At 46.6% G+C, this 19152-nt stretch overlaps 1 protein-coding gene across 1 annotated transcript in view; it reads left to right on the plus strand.

Annotated features, from left to right (window-relative positions):
• The window catches only part of IPO11 (importin 11), a 565426-nt gene that overhangs the window by 433601 nt on the left and 112673 nt on the right, over window positions 1-19152 (plus strand). The window contains exon 29 of the mRNA XM_040421326.1: window positions 1723-1813. Within this exon, the coding sequence (XP_040277260.1) occupies window positions 1723-1813 (91 nt within the window). The remainder of the gene's footprint in view (window positions 1-1722; window positions 1814-19152) is intronic.

Genomic DNA, 19152 nt, shown 5'->3' on the forward strand with positions numbered 1-19152 from the left:
AACTGCTCTTTGGGAGAGAGGCGAGAGTATGTGCATTCAGACATGGCAGCCATTGATCCCTGGTGAGAGGCAGGGGGGCATGCTCTCCTTATGAACAGTGGTTTATCTCCCGCAACAAAAAAAATCATTGGGCATGTTGAAATGCAACGTGTCTGATCCTTATTTTCCCCATCATCTGTCACTGGAGGAGACTCGTAGGCTCTATTCGCCAAAAGAAGCAAACATTTGTTGTACCGTTTGGGCTAATAGTGCAGTGAACATGAATGCATAGTATGATTACAGATCCACTTAAAGGGGTTATCCGAGCCTGGAAATGCCCCCCCCCCCCCCCCCATATTCACGAGCCCCCCCCCACTGATTCTATTTACCTGGCTCCCCGCGCCTCTCATGGTGCCCGCACGGCTGCCGCTGCTTCTCCCCGTGTGCGGATGAAAACATCTGGTGGGGGGGTGGGATTAGCCATTGGCAAGCGGTGACGGGAATGAGTCTCCCTACCATCGCGGGTGACGTTAGGGAGGCCGACACCAGATATTTTCATCCGCACACGGTGAGAAGCAGCGGCAGCCGTGCGGGGACTAGGAGCGGCGCAGGGAGCCAGGTAAGTAGAATCGGTGGGGGGGGGGGGCATTTCCAGGCTCTGATAACCCCTTTAAGGCCTCATGCAGACGAGCATATTTTTTTTCTGCATCTTATCCGCAGTATTTTGCAGATTGGATGAGGAACCATTTATTTCAATGGGGCTGCAAAAAATGCTGCGTGCTGTCGGCATCTGTATGTTCCTCCAGCAAAAAAAAAATAGAAGATGTCCTATTGTACGTTTTGTGGATGAGAAATAGGCATTTTGACAATGGGGCACACGGCCTGTATCCACAAAATACATGCGGTTGTGTTCATGGGATCTTAGGATGAAGATTTGGACAGTTGGAGAAACAGTCAGTGATGGACTGAGGTCTTTGGTCTCTGCATTTAGCACTCCTTCTTATCCCTCTCCATTTTCATTTAGGACAGAGGTGGAAAATAAAAGAATCAACAAAAAATGACCTTTTTTGTGTAATGCTGAGGAGGTACTGTATATAGTACACAGCAGACCATTAGTGGACCAAAATACAAACTACAAATTGGCGTGGTATTAAAAAGCAGGGAGTGCTCAACCCCATATGCAGTGGTGCATCTATACCGGGGGGCAGATCCTGCACTTGTGGTCCGCTGCTAATGGCAATCCCCAGCAAAAATGCATACAATGGAGGATGCCTGCAGCGGACCACAAGTACCACAATGGACATCCTACACAGGATAGCAAATGTGTGGATGTGATAAACAGTATAAATAATATAACAAAAACAAAGACAGGTGCACTCTGCGGTCTTACTAACCCTCGCACTGGTGTAAAATTGAGAATTAGCCAACATCTCCTGCTTGGAGGACATGTCTGAGCCCGAGCACCGCGCCAAGGTTTCTCAAGTAGCTCGGGACCTAACGCTAAACCTACCTGGGCCGTATGGGCAATACCAGGAGCCAGTGGGCAAATTACAGGAGCGCAAGGTCCTTGTTTTTGTCTTTGTTTTTGTTACATTAGTGGACCAAGCCAAAACTAATGAGTGCCTAGATTGACATTCATCAGTTTTACGGTCTGGCAGGAATCTGTTTGTATGAATACATTTTATATGTTTTTTATTGTGAGCAGTCTGGAAGAACATCTCATTTTTGTTATTTTGATTACAGTTGTCTGTTAATGTCACAAAATGAACCCCAAGACATTCAGGTGAATGGGGATGAAGAGCCTCCAACTGAACAGGATAAGAGGAAAAGAACGGTATGTAATAATAAAGTTCACGTTAGAAACTATGCTTGTCCTGTTTAATTGTCCCATGCTACAGTGGACATATGTCCCCACCAAAGGATTCTCAGGTGGACATAGGCTCTGACAGAATGATGGGTCCTAGAGGTCCAGCAGAAGACAGCCCCATATGGCGCTGAGTTTAGATCCAATCAGTTGTCACTAGGGTATATTTCTCATTTGCCGATCCTAACGTGCTGTACTAGATCTTATTGATATGTCATGTGTGTACAACAAATAACAAAGATTTCAATTAACGTACAAGTGGACATGCACAGGTTCTGAAGGGTGGACCGACCACAATTGGTGGGCCCAAGGAACCCCAGTGTGATGCTGGTGACCATAGTGTGAGGACAGATTGAATGTTAATAGCAAAGTCTATTTTCTGCCTGTACGCAGATGAAGCTTTTGTTCTCTTGGTGCACAAATATATTCACTTGAAATGGCACCAACTGCACTGGAGCCCCGGCACATTTTATAGGTGAGCATCGACTATTTTATAACATTTCCTGCTCAGACACACGTCAGAGGCATCTGATAGTCATCATCCCAAATCTGAAACATTTCGGCAGTGTCTTCACACTATGCACTAACATGGTTACTTTAGATATTCAGTCGGGAAAGCTACTGGATTTTTATATTAAAGACTTGTGTCCCTGATTGCATGAATGGAAAATCAGGTGATGTATTGCATAATTAATTTGATTATTATTTTATTGGATTTTACATTGTTTTGTCACCACTTCATTTCAGTCTCTGGACTGCCCTCTGTTGTGTTTTTGGTTTAATTTTGCCTAGATTTTTTTTTTCTTTTGATTGTTGTGGCACTAGCTCATATATGGATAGGGCATATGCTATCATACATATCACTTGACTCTTAGAGTATGGTGACCGTGCTGCTTTAGATTTAGAACCAAATTGTTTATTCCATATTTATGATCACTCAGTTTTGCAATCACGTGGCCATTAGCAATAAACATCAGATAAACAATTTGGTTCGAATCAGTTAATTTGATACCACTGCGGCATGTATGGCCGCGAAGTAGTCGCCACAGGAAGGCTGCATGTCAATTGCAGCACGGCCGTGCCATATGTCTTTTCATTGGTGCTAATACCCTTTTTAAACCTCTTTACTTTACTCACCTGTATGCTGTAACGAAGAGCCAGACAAGCCTGAAATGCGTAAACAGTGACTTTTATTTCTGTCTTGGACATTTCATGGAAATGTTGTAAATAAAGGATCGAATTTGTGTAGTCTAATGAGATTGTCCTGTTCCCTTAGTAGCTACTGTGCTTCAATATCGATAAACAGATATTTTTAAATAAAAACTTCAATGGATGCCGGATCCTTCAAATCCTCTTCAAATTTCCTGCTCATAGACAAATTTTAAGATATCTTGGCAACCTCTGTAAAGGGAATCCGTCTCTAGTTTTACGTTGCTCTTTCTGAGGGCAGCATAAACTGTTGACAAAATGCTGAGTTACTTTCTTGAATTGACCCAGTCGTTTCGCTAAAATCCGCATCAAGCAACTCCGGGACGAGCCGAGCCTTGAAGTCAGCTCGACATAGTGCATGAGCTCAGGAGTCCTAGTGTTCAGGCTCGTGCAGTGTAATGAGCGGACTCCAGGGCTCAGCTGAAGTTGAGGCTGCTCCATACTGATTTTAACAAAATGACTGGGTCAGTTCAAAAAGTAACCCAGCATTTTTGCTCAGGGTACTTGGCACCAGTTTTTTTTTTGCTGCGCTCAGATCAGGCAGCATGAAATAGGTGTCCCTTTAACGCTGTCCCATTGTACTGGCATAAATGTTGGTGTTATCTGAGTAATGATATTTTGAGAAATCTAAAGAACTTGTTCTATTTTGGGCCAGAAATACATGTTCCTGATAGATCTCTGACAGCTCTGATTGTACTGAACACATTTAGTGACATGCTGCAACTTTGTTCTTTTTATACCTTGAAATTATTAGCTACCACGATATCAGAACAATACTAACTTATCGTTAAGTGAAGTCAAGCGGGTTTTGGCTGTTAGAGATATTTCTTCATAATGTGATGACTTGTGTTTTGATCTTTAAACTTCTCAGTGGCATCCATATTTTTTCTTTATGAAATTCTTCCACTATTCCTTTTCTGTAGAAAAATGGCAACACCCAGTTGTTAATTTATTCATACATTTCCAGGAGAAATAGCAGAACACATTGTTTCAAGATGGAAAATACAGATGTTTACTAAAACAGACATGTTTGGAGAGCCAACAGATCCAGGGCTTTTTGGTCCAAGGACCACATCGCTAGTGTGTATAAAAATATAAAATTAAAAAAGTTACAAATAAAAATAATAAACATCATTAGTATTGCCACGTCTCAAAATGCCCAAACAATGAACCATGACCACATGGGTTAGCAGCTAACCACACTAGGACTTTTCCAAGAGGTAGCGGCCTTGTGGCTTCCCCACAGCGAAGTCCATGTCCTTGAATACAGTGGACCACCAGGATAACAGCCTTAGGTCTAGCCCAGAGTCAAACTGGTTGGTTGGCACAGTGGTTCCACAACCATTGCCCTAACAGACGTAATGGGGGGAAAAAAAATGTCCATTTGTTGATCATTTCACCTCCCCAAAAAATTGAATAGAAAGCAATCAAAAAGTCAGACTACCCTAGTGTGGTATCAATGAAAAATAAAGATCTCCACATGAAAAGTAAGCTTTCACACAACGCTATAGGTGTCAATATGAAAAAGTTATGGGGATCAGAATATGGCACTGCAAAATAAATTGTACTTCTTATTTTTAAATACAAGAAAATTTAAAGTTTTTTTTCCAGTTTCCTGCTAAATTATTATCACGTTACAGTGTGGGAGAATAACTCCACACTGACCACAAGAGGGGAGGGAAAAGGTACTAGGCCTGGAAAATAGGGAAAGGGGGAAAGGTCACCACCAAGTCTACTATAAGTATGAAAGACCTTGATTGTAGGAATGTTCATATACGCTGGAACCTAGGGCTCTATCTGACCCTTAAGAACCCTGGATATAGTGTCAGGACAATAGATGACCTATTCCTTCCCAGCTGAAGGAACATGAGACTTTCTTAGGCCTAATACCAAAAGGTAGGGGAAAACCACAAACAAGAAATAGGCAAAAGACACTTAACTCCAAAATATGCAGACAAGCAGGAACTCAGAGGAGAACCAGACACCAGCTCTTCACAACCAAAAGGAGCTATCAACCGCATAGCATGGGTGAGGTCATACTAAATAGAGGAGTAGGAATTACCACTTAAGCTACACCTGAGACCAGAGGTGTGGTAATACCCAGCAACAACACAGAAGAGTGAAACCAGAGAGGCTGTCAGATCACATCACATGCAGCCAGTCTCCTAGATCTTCTGACCCCTGTCCCAGGAGAGACCCTGACAATTATATATAATAGTAAAAGTACAACTTGTCACACAAAAAACAAGTCCTCATATGGCAATGTAAATGGAAAAAATTAAAAGTTATATCTCTGGAATGGCAGGAAGTAAAACATGGAAAATCACTTCTTTAATATAGAGCTTAGGTTCTCAACTTGCGGTACAAGAACCCCATGCAATGCATGCCATGTCTCCGTGTGATACTTGCTGTGCTTTTATTAGGCAGCACGCTGTATGATCATGACCCTAGGAGTCCTTAGATTTTAAATAAGGAGGTACTTAGATTCGAAACTTGGAGAAACACTGACATATAGTTTTCGCTCTTCCCCCTTTGAAATCTCAGGTTTTATATCTGTCCCTAGCATTATGTTGTCATCACATGACTTTGATAAAATCTATGCCAGCCGCAATGTTACATCCATGGTGATATCACGCCACACTGCATGGACTGATATAAAGTCGTGACCTCTTTGAGAAGGGTTTGAGGGGAAAATTTAGGATTTGAGTATATTACATAGGCTACTTTCACACTTGGGCTAGCAGGGTTCGGCAGGGGAACAGCCTGCCGGATCTTTACTAACGCTAGTCCATGTGTGCCACCGGAAGTCCACTCTGGCCCCATTCTCTATTCACTATGGTGCATTTTTTGTCCGGCCGCCTCTCGGCATGTTTGCCGTGCTGCAGCCAGACCTCCCCTGTCCCCATTATAGTGAATGGGTCTGGAACAGCCTGCCGAACCCTGCTGGCGCAAGTGTGAAAGTGGCCATAGTTTACTATTTACTACTTGGAATTGGGGCAGCTTAGAAAAATAAACCTGTTACCTCTCAGACTGCTTTTTAAATGCATTTAGTTTATTAGCTTATTGTTTTCTATAGACCCTGCTGGCTCCTGGATATATCTGGAATTTAAGCTACCTTCTAATGTTTTCTACCTCCTGGCTTTCCTGCTGTCTGCTTGATTGTCATCCGCCATAGAGAAGATGCTTCATCAGGCTACCATAGCATTATTATCATAGATCTAGCATTGATAAAACAATTGACTTCAGCGTTCAGATGCACTAAACATTTCTTCACTTCCCCGAAGGAGCCCCCTAGGGCAAGCCATTTTCTGCTCCCGCCTGTGCCTTAATGGCGTCTTTAACCTGCGTGCTAATTTTCTATCATCAATCATCTTCTTCAGTCAAATAAGTGCACAAGGGAATTACAGTCCCTGCTTTGAAGGACCCAGCTTTTTTTCGAACACCACCGCAATTACACACACAAGCTGAAGTTTACTAATCATTACTTTCTGACTTCATCTTCCCTACATTAATTAGAACCGTTTCCAAGAAAACAATTTTTGAGGGCCTTAAGTAACGCACTGCTGAGAGGCTTGTACCGTACGCGGCAATCGCGCCATTCTTGTGCTCTGTTTGCAGGAGGCACTTCTCGGTCTGTGGGGTGTTTGTGTAGGCAGACGTCAAGGCTGTTAGCGAACCGTTTAATTAGGGCAAATGTGAAAATGAATAGTTTTTAATGAGTTTAATATTGGGAAAGCGTTAATAGATCTGAACGGTGTCACTTGCAGCTCTGAGCTGTTTTCCTAAGCCACTAAGGCTACAAATGTATCTGGCGTAAGCATAGCTACAAAATATACATCGGTATTAATGCCGGAGCGCTGAATAAGATGTGACACTCAGCTGCTGCTGGGAAATGCACCATCCCATGGCTAAGCTTGCGTGGGTCTCTCGTACACTGTAAATTAGATGGATTACTTGCTGATGGTGGGATTTGTCAATCTACATTATAAATGTCATGGAGTAATTAACTGTTGCAATCTTTTTTTCGTTTTTGTTTATCATCCTATCTATTCCGGTTACTGCTTCCATCTTTACAGGTCTGTCAAATTAGGTTGGACTTCACAAGATGTATGATGTGTGCAATAGTATAACCATGAAAAAATTATTTTATATGCAGTGGATGGAATATGATCATGTCTGTTGATGAACATATGTGATATATCACCTATGTTGCTGCAATTTAGGACAAGTCCCAAACTAGGGACTACACCTCGCTTGTCTGTGGGATTCAAATTGGTTAATTAGTTCTCCCCATGTGCCAGGGGATGCGGTCGACCTAAGAATCAAAGGCCCAGACTAGGGCTCCAACGATTACTCGAAAAATCTCATTTGTTTGTGTTATTATTGCTTACGCTCCGCGGTCCCCCACCGTTTGGCACCGCGCTGACACATCGTAAGCGCACACTATGACCTGATCTGTGTGTGCGGAGAAGAGGAGGCTCAAGAGTTGTGGAGTGGGAATGGCACCCCTACAGGAGAGGTGAATATTAAACTGGCGCTGGGGTCTGATGGCTAGGAGCGGAGGGCACGGAGGACTGATGTCATGGGGGAACCTGATGGCATGGGGGGTTATGGCACAAAGGACTGATGGCATAGGGGTTGATGGCACAGATGACTGATGGCACTAGGGGTAACTGGTGGCATGGGGGAACCTGATGGCACTGGGAGGAGCTGATGGTATAGGTGGGATTGATGGCATGGAGGAGGCTAATGGCGCTGAGGACTGATGGCACGGGGGGGCTGATGATGGCACAGGGGGGCTGATGAGTTTTTATGATAAAAAACGTTCTTTTAATTATTTTTTTTCTTATTAGAGTACTCGATTATATGTTGGATTAATCAATAGAATACTTGATTACTAAATTAATCGATAGCTGCAGCTCTTACCCAGACACTTGGCTGGTAAAGGATTCTCTGCCCGTAAAGTCAATTTTATTAGCTGTGCATTGTGGGTCTAACCCCCCACCCCCCTTTAGCCATCAATTTTAATATGTCCAATCACAAATATTTATTAGAGCAACTAATCAGAAGCATAATGGTATGGAAAAAATAATACATGTACACATACAGACATGACACAAAATACTGCAAAAAGTCCCTGTCTATATTTCATAATGTCTCAGTGTCCAAGTAGTTCCCTATTTGCCGTTTCTAACTTCCTTTATGTTACAAAACGGATTTCTTAATTCAACTTCAAATTCATGCTCTTCATAGATGTTCATGCCACTTAATTTCTTTCACACCTATAAGCTGAGTGCCAAGCTCTTTGAGTTGATAGCCAATGTACTCCATAAACTTTGAATGGAGTATTAGCACAATTGCTGGATCACCTCTCCGAATATGGCACAAAGAACACATGTTCTCCGTGATCAGTGGGACCGCCAGCAAATAGTCACTAATCACCTGTCTTGTCAACCCATTTAAAACAAAAAAAAAAATCTAAGGTATTGCACACCAATCAAAAAATGCTGATCTCCAGTGTAATTTGCACCCTTTTTTACCTTTTTTTTCTTTACTCGGTGCTCTCCATTGAAAAAAATGTATGCTAGCATTTTATATCAGAAATTGAGAAGATGATTCTTCTTTAGATTATTGAAAATAAAAGGAAAGCTGTGATTAGGGCTGAAACGATTACTCGATTGAATCGAGTAATTAGACACAAGAAAATCATCGATGCTAATTTTTTGCATATAGGATTCGTTTGTGTCATGTGATCACGGAACGGGAGTGAAGCGCTTGCTATTACTTACCGCTCCATGGTCACCCGCCGGCCCCGTACCACGCTGCACTGGATCCTGACACATTGTCAGGTCATAGTGCACGTGTATTACGCCAGGATCCAGTGCAGCGCGTGGAGAAGAAGAGGAAGGAGCTGTGGATCGGCGCCCCTACAGGAAAGGTAAGTATTTGATTTCGCTGGCGCTAGGGATATGGCACTGAAAGGGGGACAGCCGGCAATGGGTGGCATGGAGGGGCAGATGGGAGTGGGGGACATTGAGGGGCTGACTGATAGCAGTGGGGGACATAGAGGGGCTGATCTGATGGCACTGGGGAGAGTGGGGGACACGGAGGGGCTGATCTGATGGCACTGGGGAGAGTGGGGGACACGGAGGGGCTAATCTGATGGCACTGGGGGACATAGAGGGGCTGATCTGATGGCACTGGGAGAGTGGGGGACATGGAGGGGCTAATCTGATGGCACTGGGGGACATGGAGGGGCTAATCTGATGGCACTGGGGGAGTGGGGGACATGGAGGGGCTGATCTGATGACACTGGGGGAGTGGGGGACATGGAGGGGCTGATCTGATGACACTGGGGGACATGGAGGGGCTGATCTGATGGCACTGGTGGAGTGGGGGAAATGGAGGGGCTTATATGATGGCACTGGGGGACATGGAGGGGCTGATCTGATGGCACTGGGGGACATGGAGGGGTTGATCTGATAGCACTGGTGGAGTGGGGGACATGGAGGGGCTTATCTGATGGCACTGGGGGACATGGAGGGGCTCATCTGATGGGAGTGGGGGACATGGAGGGGCTGATCTGATGGCACTGGGGGAGTGGAGGACATGGAGGGGCTAATCTGATTGCACTGCAGGACATGGAGGGGATGATTTGATAGCAGTGGGGGACATGGAGGGGGCTGATCTGATGGCACTAGGGGACATGGAGGGGCTAATCTGATGGCACTGGGGGACATGAAAGGGCTGATCTGATGGCACTGGGGGACATGGAAGGGCTGATCTGATGGCAGTGGGGGACATGGAGGGGCTGATCTGATGGCACTGGGGACATTACGGGGCTGATCTGATGGCACTGAGGGAGTGGGGCACATGGAGGGGCTGATCTAATGGCACTGGGGGACATGGAGGGGCTGATCTGATGGTATTGGGGGACATGGAGGGGCTGTTCTGATGGCACTGGGGGACATGGAGGGGCAGATCTTATGGCACTGGGGGACATGGAGGGGCTGATCTGATGGGAGTGGGGGACATGGAGGGGCTAATTTGATGGCACAGGGGGAGTGGGGGACATGGAGGGGCTAATTTGATGGCACAGGGGGAGTGGGGGACATGGAGGGGCTGATCTGATGGCACTGGGGGACATGGAGGGGCTGATCTGATGGCACTGGGGGAGTGTGGGACATGGCAATAGATGGCATGGAGGGGCTGATGGCACTGGGGCAGTGCAGCTGAAGGCACTGGGGTGGGGGACAGCTGAAGGCACTGGGGGAACGGAGCTGATGGCAGTGGGGGACATGGAGGGGGCTGATCTGATGGCACTAGGGGACATGGAGGGGCTAATCTGATGGCACTGGGGGACATGAAAGGGCTGATCTGATGGCACTGGGGGACATGGAAGGGCTGATCTGATGGCAGTGGGGGACATGGAGGGGCTGATCTGATGTCACTGGGGGAGTGGGGGACATGGAGGGGCTGATCTGATGGCACTGGGGGAGTGGGGGCATGGAGGGGCTGTTGATGGCACTGGGTGACATGGAGGGGCTGATCTGATGGCACTGGGGACATGGAGGGGCTGATCTGATGGCACTGAGGGAGTGGGGCACATGGAGGGGCTTATATGATGGCACTGGGGGACATGGAGGGGCTGATCTGATGGCACTGGGGGACATGGAGGGGCTTATCTGATGGCAGTGGGGGACATGGAGGGGCTGATCTGATGACACTGGGGGACATGGAGGGGCTGATCTGATGGGAGTGGGGGACATGGAGGGGCTGATCTGATGGCACTGGGGGACATGGAGGGGTTGATCTGATGGCACTGGTGGAGTGGGGGAAATGGAGGGGCTTATATGATGGCACTGGGGGACATGGAGGGGCTGATCTGATGGCACTGGGGGACATAGTAACATAGTACATAAGGCCGAAAAAAGACATTTGTCCATCCAGTTCGGCCTGTCATCCTACAAGTTGATCCAGAGGAAGGCAAAAAAACCCTGTGAGGTAGAAGCCAATTTTCCTCACTTTAGGGGAATAAAAAATTCCTTCCCGACTCCAATCAGGCAATCAGAATAACTCCCTGGATCAACGACCCCTCTCTAGTAGCTATAGCCTGTAATATTATTACACTCCAGAAATACATCCAGGCCCCTCTTGAATTCCTTTATTGTACTCACCATCACCACCTCCTCAGGCAGAGAGTTCCATAGTCTTGGAGGGGTTGATCTGATAGCACTGGTGGAGTGGAGGACATGGAGGGGCTGATGATGGCACTGGGTGACATGGAGGGGCTGATCTGATGGCACTGGGGACATTACGGGGCTTATCTGATGGCACTGGGGGACATGGAGGGGCTGATCTGATGGCACTGGGGGAGTGGGGGACATGGAGGGGCTGATCTGATGGCACTGGGGGAGTGGAGGACATGGAGGGGCTAATCTGATGGCACTGCAGGACATGGACGGGATGATCTGATAGCAGTGGGGGACATGGAGGGGGCTGATCTGATGGCACTAGGGGACATGGAGGGGCTAATCTGATGGCACTGGGGGACATGAAAGGGCTGATCTGATGGCAGTGGGGGACATGGAGGGGCTGATCTGATGTCACTGGGGGAGTGGGGGACATGGAGGGGCTGATCTGATGGCACTGGGGGAGTGGGGGCATGGAGGGGCTGATGATGGCACTGGGTGACATGGAGGGGCTGATCTGATGGCACTGGGGACATTACGGGGCTGATCTGATGGCACTGAGGGAGTGGGGCACATGGAGGGGCTGATCTAATGGCACTGGGGGACATGGAGGGGCTGATCTGATGGTATTGGGGGACATGGAGGGGCTGTTCTGATGGCACTGGGGGACATGGAGGGGCAGATCTTATGGCACTGGGGGACATGGAGGGGCTGATCTGATGGGAGTGGGGGACATGGAGGGGCTAATTCGATGGCACAGGGGGAGTGGGGGACATGGAGGGGCTAATTTGATGGCACAGGGGGAGTGGGGGACATGGAGGGGCTGATCTGATGGCACTGGGGGACATGGAGGGGCTGATCTGATGGCACTGGGGGAGTGTGGGACATGGCAATAGATGGCATGGAGGGGCTGATGGCACTGGGGCAGTGCAGCTGAAGGCACTGGGGTGGGGGACAGCTGAAGGCACTGGGGGAACGGAGCTGATGGCACTGAGGTGGGGGGGAGCTGATGGCACTGGGGGATAGTGGAGCTGATGGCACTGGGGGAACTGATGCACTTGGGCTGATCGCACAGGGGGGAACGAAAGGTGTTGGGGACTGATGGCAGGGGGTCTGATGAGTTTTTATAAAGGAAAAGTTTTTATCTTCATACTCACTTGAATTCTGACACTGGACTCCTCTCTGCATGGGCACAGGAGTCCTATCAATATATTTTACTGCTGGATTGTCAGAGCACAGTGTGAGAATGCAAGTGAGTATAAGGATAAAAATTGCATAATTGGACTTTATTATTATTCTTTATTTTAAAGCACCATGAATTCCATGGCTCTGTACATCCAGACGGAGTTAGGCTACTTTCACACTAGCGTTTTTCTGGGATCCGGCAGGGTTCAGCAAAAAACGCTTCCATTACTCATAATACAACCATCTGCATCCATTATGAACGGATCCGGTTGTTTTATCTTTAACATAGCCGAGACGGATCTGTCATGAACTCCATTGAAAGTCAATGGGGGACAGATCCGTCTTCTATTGTGTAATGAAGTCAGGCGCAACAGCGTACTGGTTGAGGGGTGCTCGGTTTGTGTGGACGTAATCCCAAAATCAGAAGAATGAAAGAAACCGGCACTCCCAAAAATCTTTGCTGGTGATAGATTTATTGGTCACTCATATGACGCGCGGTGTTTCGGCACTCACAGGTGCCTTTTTCAAACAAGAAGTGAGCAGCAGTACTCATACTGCTGCTCACTTCTTGTTTGAAAAAGGCACCTGTGAGTGCCGAAACGCTGCGGGGGAAATGGAGGGGCTTATCTGATGGCACTGGGGGACATGGAGGGGCTGATCTGATGGCACTGGGGGACATGGAGGGGCTTATCTGATGGCACTGGGGGACATGGAGGGGCTGATCTGATGGCACTGGGGGACATGGAGGGGCTGATCTGATGGCACTGGGGGACATGGAGGGGTTGATCTGATAGCACTGGTGGAGTGGGGGACATGGAGGGGCTGATCTGATGGCACTGGGGGACATGGAGGGGCTGATCTGATGGCACTGGGGGAGTGGGGGACATGGAGGGGCTGATCTGATGGCACTGGGGGACATGGAGGGGCTGATCTGATGGCACTGGGGCTGATCTGATGTGCCCATTGACAATGAATGGGGACAAAACTGAAGCGTTTTTTTCCAAGTATTGTGACCCTATGACGGATCTCAATACCGGAAAATATTAACGCTAGGTTGAAAATACAGAGGGGTAGAGGACCCTGCCCATCACTTACACTATATACCACTTACTCTACTTTGGGGGGTGCTTTGGAGCTGACAGATTCCCTTTAAAATCTCATCCACATTGCTGATCTTTCCGCACTCAAATCCACCGCAGTTTATTTCCATAATCCACAGCATATCATAAAAATAAAATAACCGAATATTCTGAAATTGCTGTTTTCCTCCATCTTGTCCACCAAAAATGTAAAAAGCTACCCATTGTACTGTATATACCCCTAAATGGTACCAATTAATAATACAACTCACCCCATAAAAACACATACGGCTATGTTGTGGAATAAATAAAATGGGAAAAAAGTTGCATGGTCATTAGGGCCGGCTGATCTCTTAGGGGGATGTGGGTTGTTTGTGTTGGTGTTTGCCTTACATGATATAACGCTAAGCTGAGTTGGTAATGGGTTAATCTTTATTTGCCTTCGCCTGCTCTTGGCATCAGTACTTGCAGTCGTTTTACTCCAGTCGGGGCGGTGTAATGCAGTCATTACTGTTTAGGGTTTCTTACATATAGGCAGTTAATTAAGTGAATTTGTCATAAAGCGTTTACCTTGTAATTAAATTCCATTACGGAGCTCACATAGAGAGTGAGAAAGACTTAGAAGGGTTTCATGTCTTCCCTGCTGCGGTGGCTCTTTAATTAAAGCAAATTGCAATTAAATCATAAGTTAGACCTGATCATTGTAAAATATGTCAGCCAGCGTTTCTTCCTAATAATGGTTCTTGTCAATCCCTGAATGACGTTGTGACTTGTGAAGTTTAATGAGAACCTTGCAGTAGCTTTCTCGATGATTGTTTGATATGGGATCTGCATTTATTTTCCCCTGTATTTTGATTTCCGCTACCGCCGCGCATCAGTGGAGCAGTACAAAGAAAAGATCAAAATGTATGTTCTTCTGATGCTGACCTCTGGTGTTATTCGGGGCAGGTGAGAAAGAGACCACATTTACTGTTCAGATTTATTAGGCTTGTTTTGAAAAACCCGATGTGATGGAAAATGTAGCTTTCTTTACAACCTTTTAAAAAAAAATTATGGATTAAAGGAGCTGTCTGCATTTTACTATTGATGACCTATCCTCAGGATAGGTCATCAATATCAGATCAGCGGGGGTCCAACTCCTGGCGATGCTAAGGAGGCTCGTCCCTGTCGCGGCCTGCTATTGGCTACATCCGCCCCCCATCGCCGGATATTTTGATCCACGCGCCTGGGAGATACAGCGGCAGCCGCGCAGGCATCAGGAGTGACTCGCATGCCAGGAAGCTGGGTAAGTATAACCTACATGAGGAGGCCGGGAATTAGGGGGGACATTATAATGATTGGATAACCTCTTTAAGGCCCCCATACACATTAATGTATAGTCAGCCAAATCTGCCGAGAACAGCAGGTTCAACCAACAGCCTGCTGTGTGTGAGGAGATCCCGACTTTCCACTGACAGATAATGTCAGAGAAGAGGAGGATTGGCTGAAATGAATATTTTCGTCCAATTCTTTTGTTCTTCCTGGAAATAAGTCGCCACCTGGCAGTGGCTTTCTCCCCTCTCCCTATAGAATATACATGCACGTTCTACTGAGCCCACCATGTATGTGTATGGGGGAGTCGGGAAAGATAGCTGATTTGACCTACAGCTATTGATTGTGTATGGCCACCCTTTGAGGGGTTGTCCACCAATTTTATATTGATAGCCTATCCAGTATCTGATCAACACGGAATCTAACACTTCACACCCTGCCGATCACCTGTTTGGGAGTACCTTCTGCTCCACATCTATGCAGCATTGTCCATTACTGAATATAGTGGATGGAGCCGGTTACTGCGGTACTGCAGTAACAAGCTCTGTCCACTACACCATGGATGGAGTTGTGTAGTCCCAGTTGGAGAAAATGATGACAGGACAGCACCAATAGATGACCGATTTTGGTCCAGATATGGCGGCGGAGCAATTTTTTTGGTGTCAATAAACACAAGATTGGACTCAAGATTGGGGGAGTGCTGCGGTTTTTACAAATCTTTTCTGTCCCAGTTGGAGAGCCACTGCAGTACAGTTGACACCCTACAAACCTACCAGTTAGATATTGACGGCCTATTCTTAGGAAGGAGTGGACAACCCCATTTAAGGCATTGGGTGACTGACAGAGATCCCCCATACAAAAACAGCTGATCCTGCTGATTGAATGTATATGGGGGATCTCTGATATGGCATAGACCGTAAAAAGCCCCTATGCAAGAATAGTATGTAGACCCCTTGCTGTTTAACAGCAGACATCATTATGATGATATTTCAATGAATCTCCAGTCCACTCCATCCTTCATCTGATGGGTCAGAATCATTCAGTCATTTTAGTCATTTTGCCTGGCCCTGTCACTCAAGAAGGAGAGGGAGGGGATGGTAGAGGGCCGGAGGGACATGGGTGCTCAGAGAGGCTTAGGCCCGCTCTTGATGCACTTACAGAGGACCTTTCATGGTTTTGTATTAATTAAGATAAATACCTTTTACTTGCGGGCTACCCCCTGCTGCTGATGCTACTTTGCCAGATTTTTTTTAAATATCGCTCCTGCGCCCCGCTGTGCTCCCCCGTAGTTTTCCCGCTTAGTATGCTAATACTGAGCATCGGTACAGGGAGGAGGAGACTGCCCAGTTTCTCAATGGGCGTCTCCTTCTCCCTGGCTGTAGCGCGGTCCAATCACAGCGGAGAGCGTCACAGCCAGGAAGAAAAAAACGTATTTATCTCAATTAAAGGGCTTCTACCACCAGAAATACTGTTATGTAGCTGACTGATATAGCGATGCGCCAATGTCAGCACTACATAACAGTATGTTTCTAACATTAGCCCCGGCAGCCATTTTTGTAAAATAAGCACTTTTATAATATGCTAATGAGCCTCTAGGTGCTATGTGGGCGTAAAATCAGCACCTAGGGGCTCCGTCCACTCACGCTTTATCCCACCCAGGTCCCCTGTTCTGCCCGCCCCGCTCTTCTTGATTGATGCCACGGTACACCGCATCGTTGACGAAATCCCGCGCCTGCGCCGTTCACTTCTGTCTTTGGCGCAGGCGCAGTGAGTGAAGGCCGCTCTCCTGATGCCGGCTTCCTCACTGTAGTCGGCGCAGGCGCAGTGAGGAATCCGGCACCAGGAGCGCATCATTCACTCACTGCGCCTGCGCCGAATACAGAAGTGAACAGCGCAGGCGCGGGATTTCGTCTGTGATGCAGGGAACAGTGACATCAATCAAGAGGAGCGGGGCGGGCAGAACAGGGGACCTGGGCTGGATAAAGGGTGAGTAGACGGAGCCTCTAGGTGCTGATTTTACGCCCACATAGCACCTAGAGCAGGCATGCTCAACCTGCGGCCCTCCAGCTGTTGCAAAACTACAACTCCCAGCATGCCCAGACAGCTTACAGCTATCAGCCTACAGCAGGGCATGCTAGGAGTTGCAGTTTTGCAACAGCTGGAGGGCCACAGGTTGAGCATACCTGCTCTAGAGGCTCATTATCATGTTATTAAAGTGCTTATTTTACAAAAACGGCTGCAGGGAGAAATGTTAGAAACATACTGTTATGTAGTGCTGACATTGGCGCATCGCTAATGTCTGTCAGCTACATAACGGTATTTCTGGTGCTAGAAACCCTTTAATACAAAACCATGAAAGGTCCTCTTTAACTGCTCATTTGCATATTGATTAACAGTACCTTTTTTTCCAGAATGTAGAACCAAAAAATTAAAAAATAAAAAAAAATGATGCTTCAGTGCACCAAGGGCATGCCCTAGCCTCTTGTTGCATGCTAGCTCCTCTGCTATTAAGCTCTGGCTACTTCCCATCCACTTGACTGACAGGGACAGGCATCCTCTCGCCTGGCTCTGTTTTCCCCACGCCAGCGCTTTGCGCCATAATTTCGGCACACTTGTGGTACGCAGGGTTAGCCGAAGTTGGATGAACTTATGTCTTTTTTCAGCCTGACAAACTGTTACATTTGTCATTGGATGAATGTCAAAGGGGTTTTCCAGCTTTATGGGTGTTTTTAACTACCCGCAGGAGCTTGTTGATCTTATGGTCCCAGGCCTTGAAACTTTCAGACCAGGTCTTGCGCTCCGCTGCAGCCATTGACTGGCCTCAGCGGTGACATGTCCCCAAGCGTCATATGACACCGCAGTGACAATCCAGGGACTGGAAATATGTGGAACAGAGCCGGAGCTCCTGGGGCTAGTTAAAAACATCCATAAGGCTGGAAAAGCCCTTTAAAAGTTGTGGCATGGCGAAGGAAAAAAACAAACCACGGACCGGAAGCACCTGCTAGAAATGATGTATTCCAGGACAACCCCTTTAATCTCTGAGGGCCAGATATGCGAACTATGAAGATTAACATTTTGACACAAAATCAAAGCAGTTATAGTGGTTCAGAGGTTGCAGGTGCACCTGGGTCCTAGTGCCTAAAGTAGCCTAGAGCCCCCTCAGCCATGGTTAGTGGGTCCAATCCTGTTTATATTGGAGCCCAGGAGCTTCAGGATTCTTTCCTGCACATGCAGACATCCATTTTAGCCTTGTTTGACCCGATATTAAGCCTTTATACTACCAACTCATTTTAATGTCCTAAAATGAAATTTTTCCAGCAATCTGTTTTCTGAAATTAATGTGACATTGAGTTAATTTAAAATATTTCAATCTGTTTATGACTTTTATCCTTTTATTCCCCTTATCTGCTACTTACAAATGATTTAATCTGGAAACATCTAAAATTTTATAAATGCTAGCAAAGCATGAAATGCACAGTTCTGTCTGAAAATACTGTGCCATTTTCAGGCTGTAAGGCTACGTAGATGGCGAGAAGCAATATCTGTCACACATACTTGTTGTCACTGTCTTGAAAATGCAGTCACTTGGTCAGTATTACTCTGACACGGCAGGGTAATACAATATGGAGAAAGCACATTAGCTCCCTCTAGTGGAAAATAAAAGCAGCCAACATACCATTATTTACCTCTAGGTCTGTGCGGGGATTTAGAGCTCTGATCCAGAAAAACGAACCTCTGACCACTTTTAGGGTAGCGTGTCTTGGGGAAACCTCCTTTGCAGTTTTTGCTTACTTTTTTGAGCCAAAGCCAGAAGTGGATCCAGCAAAAAAAAAAAAAAAGAAATTCCTTCCTTTTGAATTCTGGCAGCAATGGGGTTAAATGGGTTTGCTGAGATTAGGACAACATTTTTGTTAAAGGTAGAAAATTCCAATAAAAAACATTACTTACCTGATAAATCCCTCAATGCTTTATTGGTCTCCGATGGTCTTTGCTTTGCTGTAGTGATAACGTGCCCCCATACCCAGTCACTGGGCTCAGTGGTCTTCTGCTGTGCAAGTCCAGCGACTTGCAGCAGTGGTCAAATGGTAGACAAGTTTTGTCAGGTTGAGTACTGATTCTTTTGTTATTTGATGGACCCCCCCCCCCCCCCCCCTTACCCCCACATACACAATTTAGTCAATTCTCTTCTGATTTCAGAAAAATTATTGCAAGGGACAAAGCCAAGTGTGACCTTCATAAAAGTTAAAGTTGGAAGCCTGGCGAAGTATTACCCCACCACTTTCAAGAAGTACAGTGGTCTACCACAGTAGAAATCATGGGACATCATCTATGA

This window comes from Bufo bufo, chromosome 2, assembly GCF_905171765.1.
Source record: "Bufo bufo chromosome 2, aBufBuf1.1, whole genome shotgun sequence".
In the NCBI taxonomy this organism is placed as follows: Eukaryota; Metazoa; Chordata; class Amphibia; order Anura; family Bufonidae; genus Bufo; species Bufo bufo.